General features: G+C 47.4%; 5 protein-coding genes across 7 annotated transcripts; 2 read left to right on the top strand and 3 right to left on the bottom strand.

Moving 5' to 3' along the window:
* Positions 1-3,265: 3,265 nt before the first annotated feature.
* LOC128303357 (pentatricopeptide repeat-containing protein 2, mitochondrial-like) lies at positions 3,266-4,720 on the top strand. Its single transcript, XM_053040288.1, has 2 exons — positions 3,266-3,436; positions 3,508-4,720. The coding sequence occupies exons 1-2, from the start codon at positions 3,391-3,393 to the stop codon at positions 4,641-4,643; spliced, it is 1,182 nt and encodes a 393-aa protein (XP_052896248.1). The 5' UTR covers positions 3,266-3,390; the 3' UTR covers positions 4,644-4,720.
* Positions 4,721-4,763: 43 nt separating this feature from the next.
* On the bottom strand, positions 4,764-6,010 carry LOC128302968 (decapping nuclease DXO homolog). The gene has a single exon (XM_053039820.1). It carries the CDS (start codon positions 5,943-5,945, stop codon positions 4,764-4,766), a length of 1,182 nt encoding a protein of 393 aa, XP_052895780.1. The 5' UTR covers positions 5,946-6,010.
* A 110-nt stretch (positions 6,011-6,120) lies between these two features.
* Positions 6,121-11,022, bottom strand: LOC128305884 (E3 ubiquitin-protein ligase MARCHF6). Of its 3 annotated transcripts, XM_053043516.1 has the most exons (5): positions 9,718-11,022; positions 8,777-9,480; positions 8,500-8,694; positions 7,305-8,434; positions 6,121-7,128 (listed from the first exon to the last, which is right to left on the bottom strand). In XM_053043516.1, the coding sequence occupies exons 1-5, from the start codon at positions 10,364-10,366 to the stop codon at positions 6,924-6,926; spliced, it is 2,883 nt and encodes a 960-aa protein (XP_052899476.1). In that variant the 5' UTR covers positions 10,367-11,022; the 3' UTR covers positions 6,121-6,923. The 3 variants fall into 3 exon arrangements, with proteins under 3 accessions (XP_052899476.1, XP_052899475.1, XP_052899474.1); XM_053043515.1 differs by having other exon boundaries at positions 6,936-8,434; positions 8,777-10,735; positions 10,812-11,022; XM_053043514.1 differs by having other exon boundaries at positions 6,936-8,434; positions 8,777-11,022.
* A 78-nt stretch (positions 11,023-11,100) lies between these two features.
* On the top strand, positions 11,101-12,092 carry LOC128305886 (uncharacterized protein C7orf50 homolog). The gene is made up of 2 exons (XM_053043517.1): positions 11,101-11,235; positions 11,302-12,092. The coding sequence occupies exons 1-2, from the start codon at positions 11,166-11,168 to the stop codon at positions 12,060-12,062; spliced, it is 831 nt and encodes a 276-aa protein (XP_052899477.1). The 5' UTR covers positions 11,101-11,165; the 3' UTR covers positions 12,063-12,092.
* A 6-nt stretch (positions 12,093-12,098) lies between these two features.
* Positions 12,099-12,977, bottom strand: LOC128305887 (thioredoxin, mitochondrial). Its single transcript, XM_053043518.1, has 3 exons — positions 12,749-12,977; positions 12,592-12,673; positions 12,099-12,467 (listed from the first exon to the last, which is right to left on the bottom strand). The coding sequence occupies exons 1-3, from the start codon at positions 12,916-12,918 to the stop codon at positions 12,303-12,305; spliced, it is 417 nt and encodes a 138-aa protein (XP_052899478.1). The 5' UTR covers positions 12,919-12,977; the 3' UTR covers positions 12,099-12,302.
* Between the last annotated feature and the right edge of the window lie 984 nt (positions 12,978-13,961).

Consider the following 13,961-nt stretch of genomic DNA (forward strand, 5'->3'; position numbering starts at 1 on the left):
TAAACGCACGGGAGAAAAGGTTGGTTGATTTGTGAGGTTATTCGTGTGTGCAGGGGAGTGCATCAAGTGCTCCAAGAGAGAAGAAGTAAAGAACACACGGTAGTGCCGCGTGTAGTGAAGAAATTTCTTGCCCTTGTTGTTTGGCTTACCTTTGCTTCTCAGCACACGGTGACAATCTCGTTCAGCTCATCCGTCTGGTTGCCGGATGTTTTAACTGCGGTCCGTTTGGTGTTTGTGTTTCGTCGGATTCGACTTCGGAAGTGGAGATGATTATTCGATCTCGACGCTCACACATACACACTTCATTCGATGGAGGGACGAAACACTTGATCGTGCAGTTTCTCACTTCCGGTTCTCCGCAACCATACTTTTGTTTCACTGTGCACGATCGTGATCTTGGGTTTGGTAAACGTGGATAATCCACTTGGCGCCTCCCGATGATGTGTTTCAAATTCCATGCAAGCGCACGTCACGTACGCGACAGGAAGGGACGACAACCGTACATGCCTGGGTGTTTCGCACTGAACCGGGTCACGTAAATAGCCACCATACCGGAAACTAACCTTACAAGCAGTTGATATGTGTGTAAATATTCGTTTCAAACACAATCCGATCACTTTCTTATGTGAATAAGACTTCGTTGTACAGGCACTTTGATGAATCACGACACTACCGATTGGATGATGAATCTGGCTTTCCCTAGAATCACTCAAACTGAACTACTTTTCGATCGTCGACCACTTCACTTCAGCTGCAGCCTGTAAATTGAAGGAAGAGGAAAACAATACATAACTTTTTGTTTGTTGTTACTAGGAGACAAAAAAAAAATGAACAAGTGAATCATTCCGATTGTTGGAACCACAAGCATAAACAAAACACTGCTTCACATACACACACACACCGCACTAAAGCTGACGCATTAAGAACGACATCGTGTCGATTAATTCGAGGGAATTGACCCCCAATTTAATTTTTTTTCTTCTCCGCTCCATACGCGCAAGGAAGATTGAATTTAATCTTTAACGGGCAAACCAGCGTTGGTTCTTGATGTTTCTTTTGACATAAGCTCCCGTCGCCCCATCGGCATGCTGCGATTGGGAGATTAGACGAACGCACAGAAGCATCGAAGCGAGATGATTTATTCACTGTTGCACTGTCGGGGCTGATCATACATTTGAGGATCAAATGAGAACAATTCGTTCCAGTGCTGTAGGTGAGTCATCGGTGATGTTGGAACAATATGTTTTCTTTTTGTCACGAATCGTGTGACATGCCACCTACTCTGGAAGCACAAAACAAACGGACGCACTCACGCTATTGAAGCTTTCGAAGCAATTCTAAGCATAAAGGTGTGCATGTTGTGTTATGTTACACATGCAGAAATGCATAATTGCTTCTATTGCAAGTAATATAACGAACTATACGCTGATAGCGAAGCACTTCTAACTAAACAACACCTTCACATAGCTTATTGAGCTTATCTTCTGGGCAAATAGTGCCCTCGACTATTGCACGTATGCATCATGAGCAGGCCCTTTTACCTCAGGTATAACGATTGACGTACACACACACACACACACTCGAGCACTCGCACTCAAAACTGAATAACGTTCTTTCTTTAGCTCAACACACAACACAAAGAAAGCTATGCACAGGCCGTGGTTTTTTTTCTCTCAAAATACCGGTTTCGCGTCGCTTTTGCCCCATACCTTTGCTTTCCTTACATCGCACAAACGCCAGCACACACCTCTACCAATGTTGGCAGCATAAATGCAGTGGAATGAAGGAACGACCAAAAAGCTTTAAACACCAGCACAAGCGCACCTTCGTCGCCCATTTTCCCCCATTTTGCTCTTCAACCGCCACAACACAACGCTTTTACGCTTAGAATATGCTGCAGCAGCGTATACGCGCGCACACACACACACACACAATCGCACCAACGCACCACCGGTTGCTCTTTGTATGCCTTCCTCGTTGCTTCCTTTCGCAATCATCTTTTCACCTGCCCGCTTCAGCCACCCACCCTGTGCGCACCTATATTTTGCTGGGATCGATGATCAAACACGGGCCACGCAGTTCACATGAAGGGCTTTTCCTTGCTACAGAAAAACACTGAATATCGTTTCGTTGCGACGCCTCGCACCAACAATAGATCTGCTTATTGCAGGGAAAAATCGACACTTCACTCTACCTGGCGATCGCAGATTGAAATCACGGTCAAGTAAAACTGGAAACACGCATACTGACTTCGGGCCGTAACGCTTTGCTTTGGGCCTTTGCAGGACATTTCACTGCATTCAATATCCTTTGGACCGTTTGTCCCACAACAATCTTGTAAAATTCTAACTATCTGCTAATCAACAAATAAGATTCTACCTCACGGTTCAAAACTTGCGCAGCGCAGCGTGGACACGTCCAGACACTACAATTTTCGAGAATTCAATGGCCCCTTTTCCATTTGACGTTGGGCACGCGATGGAACTCTTTTTGACCGAAACATATTTTTTTTCGACAGATGTGCAACGACTTTCGAACTTGTTTTAAATTAGTTCGAAATCTTTAAAACCGTCATTTCTAAATTTAATCACTGCATTTTAATTAATCTTGTTACTGAGAATATTTGAAGGAACGTGCAAAGAAGGGATTTCATTTGTTCAGTCGACTGTGTATGTTTATAATACGTGGAGGGTATTTGGAGATAAATTATAGACGCTTGATAGGTGGAGTTTTGTTAAATGAAATACAACAACATAATATATGAAATAAATATAAGATATATATGGAATAACTATAGACCAACTCATTCCATTTTCGTCCGGTACAATAGAGGTCGACATGTCCAATGGCTGACCAGACTGCGATCACAGCCATGAAATGAAACAGCTTGGAATTAAAGAAAAGCGCGTAAAATGAAAAACTCGTAAAAATATCATTTTGTTCAAAGGAAAGAAATGTTTTCGATAGACTTTTCGACCTCTTTTAACCCTCTAAAATGGACCGTTGAATGGATCGTCGATCCTAATAATAGTCCGATAACAGTCCGATAAGAGCCCACTTGCAGTCTAATAAAATACCATTATCGGATAATCGTTGTTTTAGAGGAAACTCGAGATACGCGGACATTCGAGATACGCGGATTTTTCTGGCACGCATTATGGGTATCAATTGAACATGAAAGCGAAACGTGTAATTGCTCCTTCAGGAGCAGGTTGACATTTTGAAACATTCTCTGTGTTTTTTTTGTTAGTGCTGTCATGTTTGTTTTGGCGACGAGAGGCGTTTTTTGTAAGGTTATGTGCTCGAAGGTGGTTATGTGATTTCATGCTGATAGAAAAGAAACATTTTTGCTTGTAATCAATTCGTTTAATCGATCAACACAATCGAAAGATGTTTCGCAACAGTCTAGTGGCATTCAGTGCATTTACCAAAGCATGTAAGTTGTAAGGTGCCGGTTTGTACTTGTCTCTTAATGTTATCATAATCAATTTAATGCATTGGTGCTAGGCGGTTCGGTGCATTACAGAAGCTTGTATTCCGCATCGGCCCTCGGCATTGAAGGGTATGAGGCATATCGGGAGAAAACCCGCACCCAGCATCTGCACAATGTCGACAACTTCAAACGCAAAATGCGTGACTTTGTGTCGGGCTCGTCCACGAACATGATCTTCACGGAGGATTTGAAGAACATTATCCATTTAATCGATGACACGCCGGAAGATAAGCAGCTGCTGAAGGACACGGTCATGCGGTACAACAAGCAGGGCAAAGAGCTACGATTCGGTAATTATGTGTTCGGCCCGGTCATTATGCGCGCCTGCCACCACCTGGGTGATGCGGATTTGGCGCTGGATCTGTTCAAAAGTGCCGGTGCAGATGGATTTTTCCAACAGCTTACCAGTTATCAAATACTGGGCGATATGCTGTACGAGAAGGGCCGCTACCAGGACGTTCGGGAACTGTTCGATGCGATCAAAAGCCACCAGATACAGGGAGGACGTTTTCCAAAGCACTGCATTACGCTTACGTTTGCCGCCTGTTACAAGGAAAATACGGCCGACTCGTTCAAGTATGCGATGGATCTGTGGAAGGAGCTGAATTCCGTCGGTCATGTACCGATGCGAAAGGCAACTTCGTTTGCCGCGGCACTCGCACTAAACAACGGTCGACCAGAGATCGCCATCGAGATTCTGGGCACTATTGCGAAGGGTAACTATGTGACCGTCCGACAGTTGAAGGCGTTGTCTCTGTGCGCACTGAACCGACTGGATGATGTGATACCGATCTTCCGCTCGGTGCTGGAAGTGAAGGGACCGTTCGAGAAGCAGCAGACCTTCTGCCGGGAGGTTATCCAGAAGGTACAGGAAACGGTGCAAGAGGCGAAAGCAACAAACTCTTCCAGCACGACGGTGCAAGACCTGGAACGGATGCTGGAATTTCTTGTGACGAATGGACAGATCGTGGACGAAAAGCTAGACAGCATACTCTGCTCGGAGATTATATCAATGGCGCAGCGTAATGACAGTAAGAGCAACCTTGCCGACAGTTACGCCACACGGGGTGGTCGTATGCAGGAGCAACGAAACTTTCGACCGACCAAAAAGTATCCACAAGTAAGGCCGGGTCTGTCGGATATGAACTAGTTAGTGTGAGAACGAGGAAAGACAGTGTAATAAAACTCTGTCTCTAGTGCTGAAGTTATGCCTTTTTGGGTTCATGTGGTTCATGTCAAAAGATATTTTTTTGATAGGAGAATTTAGATTTTAGAATAGTTTATTAGATGTTCGTTTGGGTTGCATATCATCAACGTAGCGCGTGTACCAGTCCGGAAGGAACGCATCCCGGTGGCATTCCTCTTCCAACACCCGATATCGCACTCGTTTACTCTCTCTAGAATCGTACTCAAACTGATAAACCTTGCGACAGTTATCAGTCTCGCCAATCACCCGCACCACTTCCGACAGAAACTCGGCACAAAAGTTTACACAGATTGCCGGCGACCAGAATGGACGAGAATCACGTTGTATGTCGTTCAGCTTCATGTCGACTATTTCCCGTACAATTCCTGCATCGTCGCGCAAACCCACCGCAAGCCGTTGCACGTTCACCAGAAAACTTTGACACCACCAATTCTTCGTCTTGAAGCGGTAGAAATTGTCCACCTGTCGTTGGGTTGTTTCCTTGCGCTTTACTTTCACCTCCACAAACTCACAACGGCGCAATTCCTCCAACCGAAGCCGTTCGCGATCGAGTGGCTGGTCCGTCGTGACGATACCATCCATTTCCGCACCGTAAAGCACTCGATGACCGGCTAGAGTCGTATCGAACATGGAGCAAAACTCCTCGCCCAACATTACCGGTGTCGATGTGTCCGGTTTGCCGTTGGGTTGATCCGTAAGTATGTGCTGCTCGAACTTAAAACCATAGTAACAGAAACGCTTCTGCTGTTCCGTTTCGTTCCGTTCGGATTCAAGCTTTTCCGGGGTGGCCTTTTCGCACAGGTAAATGGTGCCCCGATAGCGTATGGCTTGCACGATCCAGGCTGTTTTCCAGTCGTAGGGTGTGCAGCAAATCATCCTTAGCAATCCTCGGAAACATACAAAATCATGCTTCAGCTTTAATGTGCCCTTCTCGGTAGTAGTCCACAGTTCCCGAGGGCATTCTGCTTGTCGTATGAAGTTTAACAGCATGTCGATCTTCTCCTCTTTCGCACTGGCCGGTTTCGGGTGATGTATTTCGAACCCTTCGTTGAGATCGAGTCGCAGATCGGTCCTTGGTCCGGGTGGCAGTGTAAGATACTTAAGCTGCACTGCCGAGGGCTCATACTTCCGATCGTGGTTAAGGCTAAAAAATCCAACCAAATTGGGTTTCGTTATTGTGGGAAATGGTTTCGATTGCCGGGTCGGATGTCTCGGATCGGGATCGATGCCTGTTACGACGAACATATTTGATTCACGGAACTATATTATACGAAACACAATCTGTACGAACTCATGTTCGCTAGGTAATGCGTTTGTGAAGAAGAATGCTGCTTTTGTTTACAAGCTAAGCACTTTGTGGTAATGCCAAGCGTGACATTTCATACTTAACGTCAGTGGGTTTTATTTGAAATATTATTTTATTTAAAATTCCGTTTACCATTGCTGCAGGGTAGCCATACAAACAGTTCAGAAGGAATTGCGCTTTACGATCTCCACGGTTAGCAAACCGAATCAATGCAGAAGCGGCATCGGGTATTCTTTACTCCACTTTCTTTTTATTTCATGAAGATATATTACAGATTTTAGCTAAATTCTTAACTGGCTTCCATTCCGCAAGCCTATTCCAAGTTTCCCTTTATTCCCACAACAGTATCGCTTCATTATCGTTCAGTCCACGGCACCATTTCGATCCATTTTTTGGGTCCTTTCATTCAGCCGTTTCTTTTGCCGGCTCGGATTCCAAACCACGACAAAAGCGGATCTACAGACCATTGGTGGTGTACAAGGAAAAGAAATAATAAATCATCCCTCCCCTTTGGCGCGAATATAGGTGAACGGATAGTAAAACAAAACTATAACTGCCATAAAAAATAACTCAATTAAAATAGAGAAACAACTAATGTTCGCTAGCACATTCATGGTGGTTATCATCGGGAGCTGGCGCGGTTACAGAATTACTATCACACATCGGATAAATAAGGAAAGAAGAAACTATTTCTATTAACAATTTGCCCCCACTAGCAGCACCGTTTTGGCTGCGGATTGGAATTTTACCTTTGCGTAATGGTGTGGTTGGTTTTTTTGTAATTGTTGTTGGTGTGTACATGCGCCACAACTAGGCCGGAAAATTTGGAAATTGAAACACAAATGTGGGTGCCCCCGAATGGTAAAGTGTTACGGCTAGAGCGGCGATATTCGAATAATTCCTTCCCCAGGGTATGATTAAACCTCAACTAATACATTGCTAATGACGCGCGCGAGCGCCAAGGATCCGAGGGAGTAGGATGTTGGTTGGTTGGTGGTTGGACTTATATAGTTTAAAAATATCATAACACGTCCACACACACACACGACGATTGATTGTTCGCCTTTTGCCTCTACTGCAGCGCTTCCATTGCTACGCGAATTCGTTCGCTGCTGCTGTTGTCTGGATCATCGTTTACCGACGATGTTGCCACCGCCGGTTCATCGTTGTTCGTTTCCGTCGATGTGGACGATGTTGCCGTGCCGTTATCATCAGTTGCAACCGCACCATCGCCAGCTGTCGTCGACGTCGTCGATCCCGTAGGGTCTTCCTCACCAGCGACCACCGATGGACGGCGCTTTTTGCGCTGATGATCGTAGTTCACTAACCGCTGTCCGACAAGATATTTGTCGTTCTTGATCGCCACATACAGCTTCTTGAACTGGCGCACCTGCAGTACTAGGATACCGATCACGAACGCGATCAGCAGGAAGAAGGGATAGATCTGGCGCGCGAAGAATGTTCGCGTGAGCGGATTCGTAAAGAACAGGGGCAGGATCGAGTGTGCAATCACGTACGGGACGGCCAGCGCCAACCCGAAGCACGTTATGACCGGAATGCCCAGTTCGCGTACGATGAAGTTCAAGTTCATGTCGCGCAAGCCGTCCCGGTAGGCTTGTTCGATCGCTCGCTTCAGGGCCCAGTCCGGACCCATCAGTGTGAGCGCGCAGGCAATCTTTGTGTACAGTACACCGAGTGCCCAGTCCTGCCACAGGAACAGGACCGGCGTTTGATCCGGCGGCACACGCAATGGTATCACTACGACAAGCTCCAGCAGCAACCCAAACATCAGCGGAATAACTCCGAGCATGTGCACGAACACGATCATGGCCATCGCGTACGACGTTGCAATCGACATCCAATGTTTGACGCGCGCGATTACGGCGGCCCGTCCCTGTGGTAACAGATTTACTGCCAGCGCGATGCCACGCGATATCAACCAGCAGAGGTACATCCCGATGGCGGCGGTGTACAGTTCATGTGGCCGGGCCGGTGTTTCCGTGCCCGTGCTGCTAACTGCACTCGGAGGCGGTGCAATGTTAGACGAACCGATCGATCCGAGCGCCATTCCGTAGCGTCCGATCCACACCGGAATCGTCAGTACGGCAAGCGACCCGATCGCTAAGCTAATGCACATCAGCAGCAGCAAACCAATCAACCGGACGCCGAATAACTGTGGCCGTTCGTACGGCTGAAATCCGACCGGCACATCCCGCTGCATGATGGCTTGATGGGCCGCGGCCAATCCGGCACCTGCATCCGGTTGCTGTCTGGGCGGTGCCGCATCATCCTCGTTCGGTCGGGGATCCGCACCAAGCAGGTAGCTTTTTATGCCAAGCATACGAGCCACCACGTTGCACCAGATGCGCACCAAACCCTTCAACCAGATTCGGGTGTGCGACTGTTCGAAGAAGCTGGGCAGAACAAACTGTTGCGAAAGAACAATGCGATGGTTAGGGGCAAAGATCACGAAACGGGACACGGTCGACCTACCTGAAGCAGCAGCAACTGCAGACTAAGCTCGTTCACTTCCGAATCACCTGATAGTGTGTAGGGCAGGAATGTGGGCCAGAAGGTTTTTAGGATTTGTATGGGTGCCCAGAGCATGAGCAGTACGGCTGAACCGAAAATCGTGGCCGACGATATCAAACGGCGCGTGTGACGCAAAATCGAAAGATGAATCATTTCCTACGATACAGAGAAAAAGGGAAATGGAAGAATACGGGAGTTAGGCCATCTCATCTTTGAAACAATCCGAACAACTACCAACCTGAATGGGGCTAAAATCGGGATCGTTTAGATTGCGCAAAAACCATAGCACACCCGGCCGGAGCACTTCGCGCAGCAGCACAATAAACGAGGCAAAGTAGTACACGTACACCATGCCAAACATCCAGTGGATGAACAGTGACGTTCCGGGGGCAACCTTAAAGCTCGCCTTACGATCCTTCAGCGTGGCATCAAACATTGGCAGTGAGCAGATGTCTAACCACCAGCCGCAAACGAGCGGTAACACACCAATTTCCACCACGGACAGTAGCGATACCTTTACCACGATGTAGCACAGGCCCAGAATGCGACGTTGACGTCTCCAGCGCAGAAACCGTGCGATCGCATGTAACTTCACCAGGGTAATGCCGATCACACAGTAGCCCAGCATGGTGGTAAGCAGCCCGTGAAAGTACGTCAGCTGTTTGCCGGGTGCATTGATGCCAAGGAACGATATCAGAAAGTTTCCGATCGAGTAGGGACAGAAGGCAAACAACACTATGAAAGCGGTATTCAGGGAAACGACCCAGAATACGTGCTCGAGAAACACCATCGAACCGTCGAGACCGAGCAACCTTTCCCAGGTAAGCTCTTCCGCTGCCCGTTCCCATTCCATCGGATTCCAGTTCGCTTCATCGGCAGCTGCTTCCGCTTCGGGTTCGTTTATAACCGGTTCCGGTGGCTCATCGGCTGCTGGTGCAGGTGGTGGTGGTTCCGCCGGATCTATTGGCACATTGTCGGCAGGTGGTTCGCCAAAGTTTGCCCGATGCACCGGGCGACGTATTGCTTCAACATCCGGTGGTATGACGTTTGGTGCGACGGGATCTTGTTGCTGCTGTCCATGCAGCAAAGGCTCGTCCGCTGCATTCCGGTTGTTGAGCAGATTGTTATCGAGAAAATTATTATTATTGTTGTTGTTGTGCTCTTCCTCGTTGTTGTTATCATCATTGTTGTTGTTGTTATTGTTATTATTGGCCGCATCGTCGTCGGGCACTTCAGCTTCCGGTTGACGCACATTGGCTGGCCCGTTTCCATTTGCGGGCGCTTCCGGTACCTGGGGATCGTCCCGCTCGAGCCAATCCGGACCACCGCCATGAATGATCTGCTCCCGCAACCATACGAGACCGATAAACGTGAACAGTGTGCAGGTGACCACAAAGCATCCCCTAAACACGTCGATCGTAATGTTCTCCGTCGAGAACATATCAATCGGTAGCGTGAGGACCATTTCGATCGAGCCGGAAAACAGGAATCGATACGTTCGGTACGCCGTCAGTGGCACAATTCCCAGCCACGCGAGTGCGACGAGCGTATAGTGTATCCAGTACTTGACGGCCGTACCAACCGAACTGAGCAATCCTTTGGCGACGTATTTCAGCGGAAGCACGCGTGGCATGTCGGGCGAGTAGATCGGCGTGAACGAAAATCGGTGCCCGCACAGCTCGCAGTACTCTTTGCGTGAGTAGCGCATCCACTGCATCAGACAGTCCTGATGTATCCACTTGATGCTGCCGGTGCAGATGCATGGATGGAACAGGGGCCGATCGGATTGGGCCTCACAGCGGCACACTCGACAAATGTCACCCTCCATGGTGCTGTTTTCTGTTTTCCGAGAGTGGTAAGATGGCTTCGGTCCAGATTCCAACCTCCGGACCTGGCGAAACTACTCTCGGGATGTCGGGGGGTGAATACAAACACCTACGCCTTACTGCGCCACGGGAAGGCGACGTTCGGTTGATGCTCGGTTGCTAAAGCACAAACCTACAACTTCTCGCAGCGGTGCCAGCATCGTTCTGACACGGAATGCAATACCTGCCCCCACGGCTACTCGATGTGTGCAGTGATTCTGCAGGTGGTTCACAGCAATCTGATACCGAAAACGCGTACAGCTCGGCGTTGAAGCAACTGCAACTGTGTGGCCTTTCACGACCTACGGGTGTTTCTTCACAATACTCGTTCGCTGCAAGGTGGGCAAGTTGTTCAGTAATCTCGACGAAGAAGCACCATTCTTTTGTCTACGCAGTTTTTTTTCTTACCCTGCTGGGGCACAAAAACACGTCCAGCACGACCTTGTACAATCGCAATCGGTAGAAAGCTACACCAGTGTGTGCTTCGTTCGGATTTGCAAACCAAAGCGTTGTGCTATGGGTGCATAACACACAGGGAAATTGTAAAATTGGCAGCCGAAGGACAAACACGGAAAATGTTTCGAAATTTTATGCTGCAAAAGTTACGTTCTCTGTGCTGTCACCTGGGTGCAAAATGGTGCTTGACGCACGGGCAATGACGTATCGCTGCTGTGAACTGTCAAATAGCTGCGTCTGTCAACATTCAAAACATTCTATGCGGCGTGTTTTCCTGAGCTACATGTGCTCTAGCTCTGGCTGAAAATGGGTAAAAAGAATAAAGTAAAGGATGCTGTAGGTGCAACGGAAAATGTGGTCAACGCCGAGCAATTGGGTAGTGTGCAATGACTAGATGGAGTAACTGAAATGCTGAATAAACTATGTTTTATTTATTGTCCAGATTCAGCAAACGCACCACCGGTCAAGAGGAAAAGTAAAAAGCAATTGTCTGCTGGCACCGATAGCGCGGCAACAACGAACGGCAGTGCTACTAACGGAATTAAAAAAGGTAAGAAAGAGAAAAGCAAAGAATTAAAAGCCGTCAAAAGCGACGTGGGAGATAAAGGGTCAAAAATTAAAAAGAAAAAGCAGCTCAAAAATGTCACCGCCGAAGAAGACGAGCAACTGATCTCGTTTAAAAAACCTAACAAAAAACGTTCAGCCGAGCCGGAAACCGTGGACGAAGAGATACCGGCGAAGGTTTCCAAAGCCGACGGTAATCTCATAACGGCGGGAACGACAATCGATCAAGTCGTCGGTATAAAGCTGAAGAACAAAAAGGGAAAACGGGAGGAACGGCGTCAAAAACACGCCGTACAGGTTGAGGAACAGAAGAAAAAGTCGAAAGAGAAGGAACGGCTAGAGACCCGTCAGTATCTGGAATGTTGGAGTGCCAACCGAGAGAAGTGGAAGTTTCTCAAACTGCAACAGATCTACATTCAGGATCACGTGTTTGATGAGGATGAAATTAATGCTGACCTGTGGCCCATCGCGCTGGATTATTTGAGTGGAACGAAGGGTTTGAGTAAGGATATGCTGGTAAGAAAGGCAGAAAGTATCATACGGGATGGAGATGCTGCCGCTGCAGGAGAAGGGGATGAAACATTGCAGGCTAGTAGCAAGTACGAACGCGCCAGAGCACTGTTGCAATGTTTGGGATAAGCAGCAAAGACGAAATATACTATGCATGACTTCGAGTGTACCTTGTGATTGCTTTATTCCAGGCTATGGAAAGATAAGGTTTCTAACTAACGCACTTTACACACCTTGTCGTAAACATCAATGAAGAGTCATTTCCTTGTCGGGAAAATGGAACACACTTGATCCATCTAATGGATGATGAAAATGAGCACAAATTATAACCAGCCTCCTTTTAGGGGACCCGAGCTAGACACAGGATCATCATTTCGTTTTTCCCACTACATTCTGCACCCACGTTCGCAGTTTATCCGTATCCTGCAAACCGACCAGCCGCTGCTCAACTTTTCCGTTGCGAATCGCTAGTAGCACAGGGACGGACGCAACCTCATAATCCAACGCAAGATCCGTGTGCTCGTCAATATCAACCTGCCGGGATGTAAACGTAAATGAGATAGAGAGAGAGAAAGTAAGGGATGTCACATCATCAAACATCATAAACTATCACCCATTACATAATAGCAACAAGCAAGCAACGATGCTGAGGGCTTACCTTTGCCAGCTTTACTTTGCCCTCATTTTCACCAATTACTGTTTCGATGCGGGGAGTAAGCATGCGACACGGTGCACACCACCTGCGGGACAAACGTGGAAAGGGCGTTAGTGGAAGCGAGTGGTCAAAACAAGGTGCACTTTCACATCGATATTACGTTGCAAAGAAGTCCACGATCACCGGGTCCTTGCTGTTGCGAACTTTTTCGTTAAACTCTTCCGGAGTTTGTACTTTGAAGATTTCGAACCGTGGTACGCTGGTACTGATACAGCGCACGATGGTACCGACAGGAGCACGCAAGTTGAACAATTTTTGTAGTGCTGCCATGATCAGGACGACGGTGAAAATAAAGAAACTGCAATATAAACACGACCTGATGTTTGTCGGAGAACGGCCAGCAGCAAGCAGACGTTTGACAGTGGATGTAAACACAACCGTTGACAGCAGACGCTTGATTAAGACGATTGGTTGGTACGAAGACCATTAGGCAGTGCTCTGGTGAATGAGAAATGTGACACAATGTTATGATCGCTAGAGCAAATTGAAAAAGTCTTGATATTTATATAAATATCATTTGATGAACTCATTACACGATGTACATCGATTTATTATCATCAGGTGCATCATCATCAAATGAACGAACTAAATGTTGTCATTCCGAGTAGACAGATGCAGCTGATCCCGAAATGGATCATTAGTTCAGCATCCGAATGGACAAATTTAATGGCCACGCGTTGGCGGAGTTAAATCCGTGCGGTCGTTTGTTTTGTTTACTACCATACCACCGAACAGACACCGGCATAATTCGCGTATGTTTTGCGTCATTAGTGGCCGGATTCTGCGCACCCAGATGCACCGAGTGGTGGATCCGATGTTCGATGGCCGATTCGCTGAAATGTGGAACAATTGTGAGAGTGGCGAATTAATCGTCCCGCCGAACATCGGGATAACATGCTGATGGGGATGCATTTCATGGTAAGTCCATTAGAAACGGAGAAACGACTAGCCGATTTCTTCCCCGTGGTAGGTTCTTCATGTCAAGAGGCTGACCTCGCGTGCCGATATTCTCGGTGAAGATGCCGGTCTTAGCTGGTTGTCGGTGGATTTTAAAAATATATCTTTCGACATCGATGATGTTTCTATTGGACCGCTCGCCGCCATTCCCTTCACCATTACCGGTACAGCGAAAGGTTTCAAGTGGTACTGCATCCGAGTTTTCTCAAGTTAACGCGAACCATTAGAAGGGATATGTTTGGGAGATCTTTGTTTGTGTATTAACCTTGCCAGTTGTAAATAATCGCTTCCACTCGGAATGGGGGAACTATCAAAAGGGCAATCAATTCTTATTTTGGATGGAAAACAACGCTTAT

This window comes from Anopheles moucheti, chromosome 3, assembly GCF_943734755.1.
Source record: "Anopheles moucheti chromosome 3, idAnoMoucSN_F20_07, whole genome shotgun sequence".
Taxonomy (NCBI): Eukaryota; Metazoa; Arthropoda; class Insecta; order Diptera; family Culicidae; genus Anopheles; species Anopheles moucheti.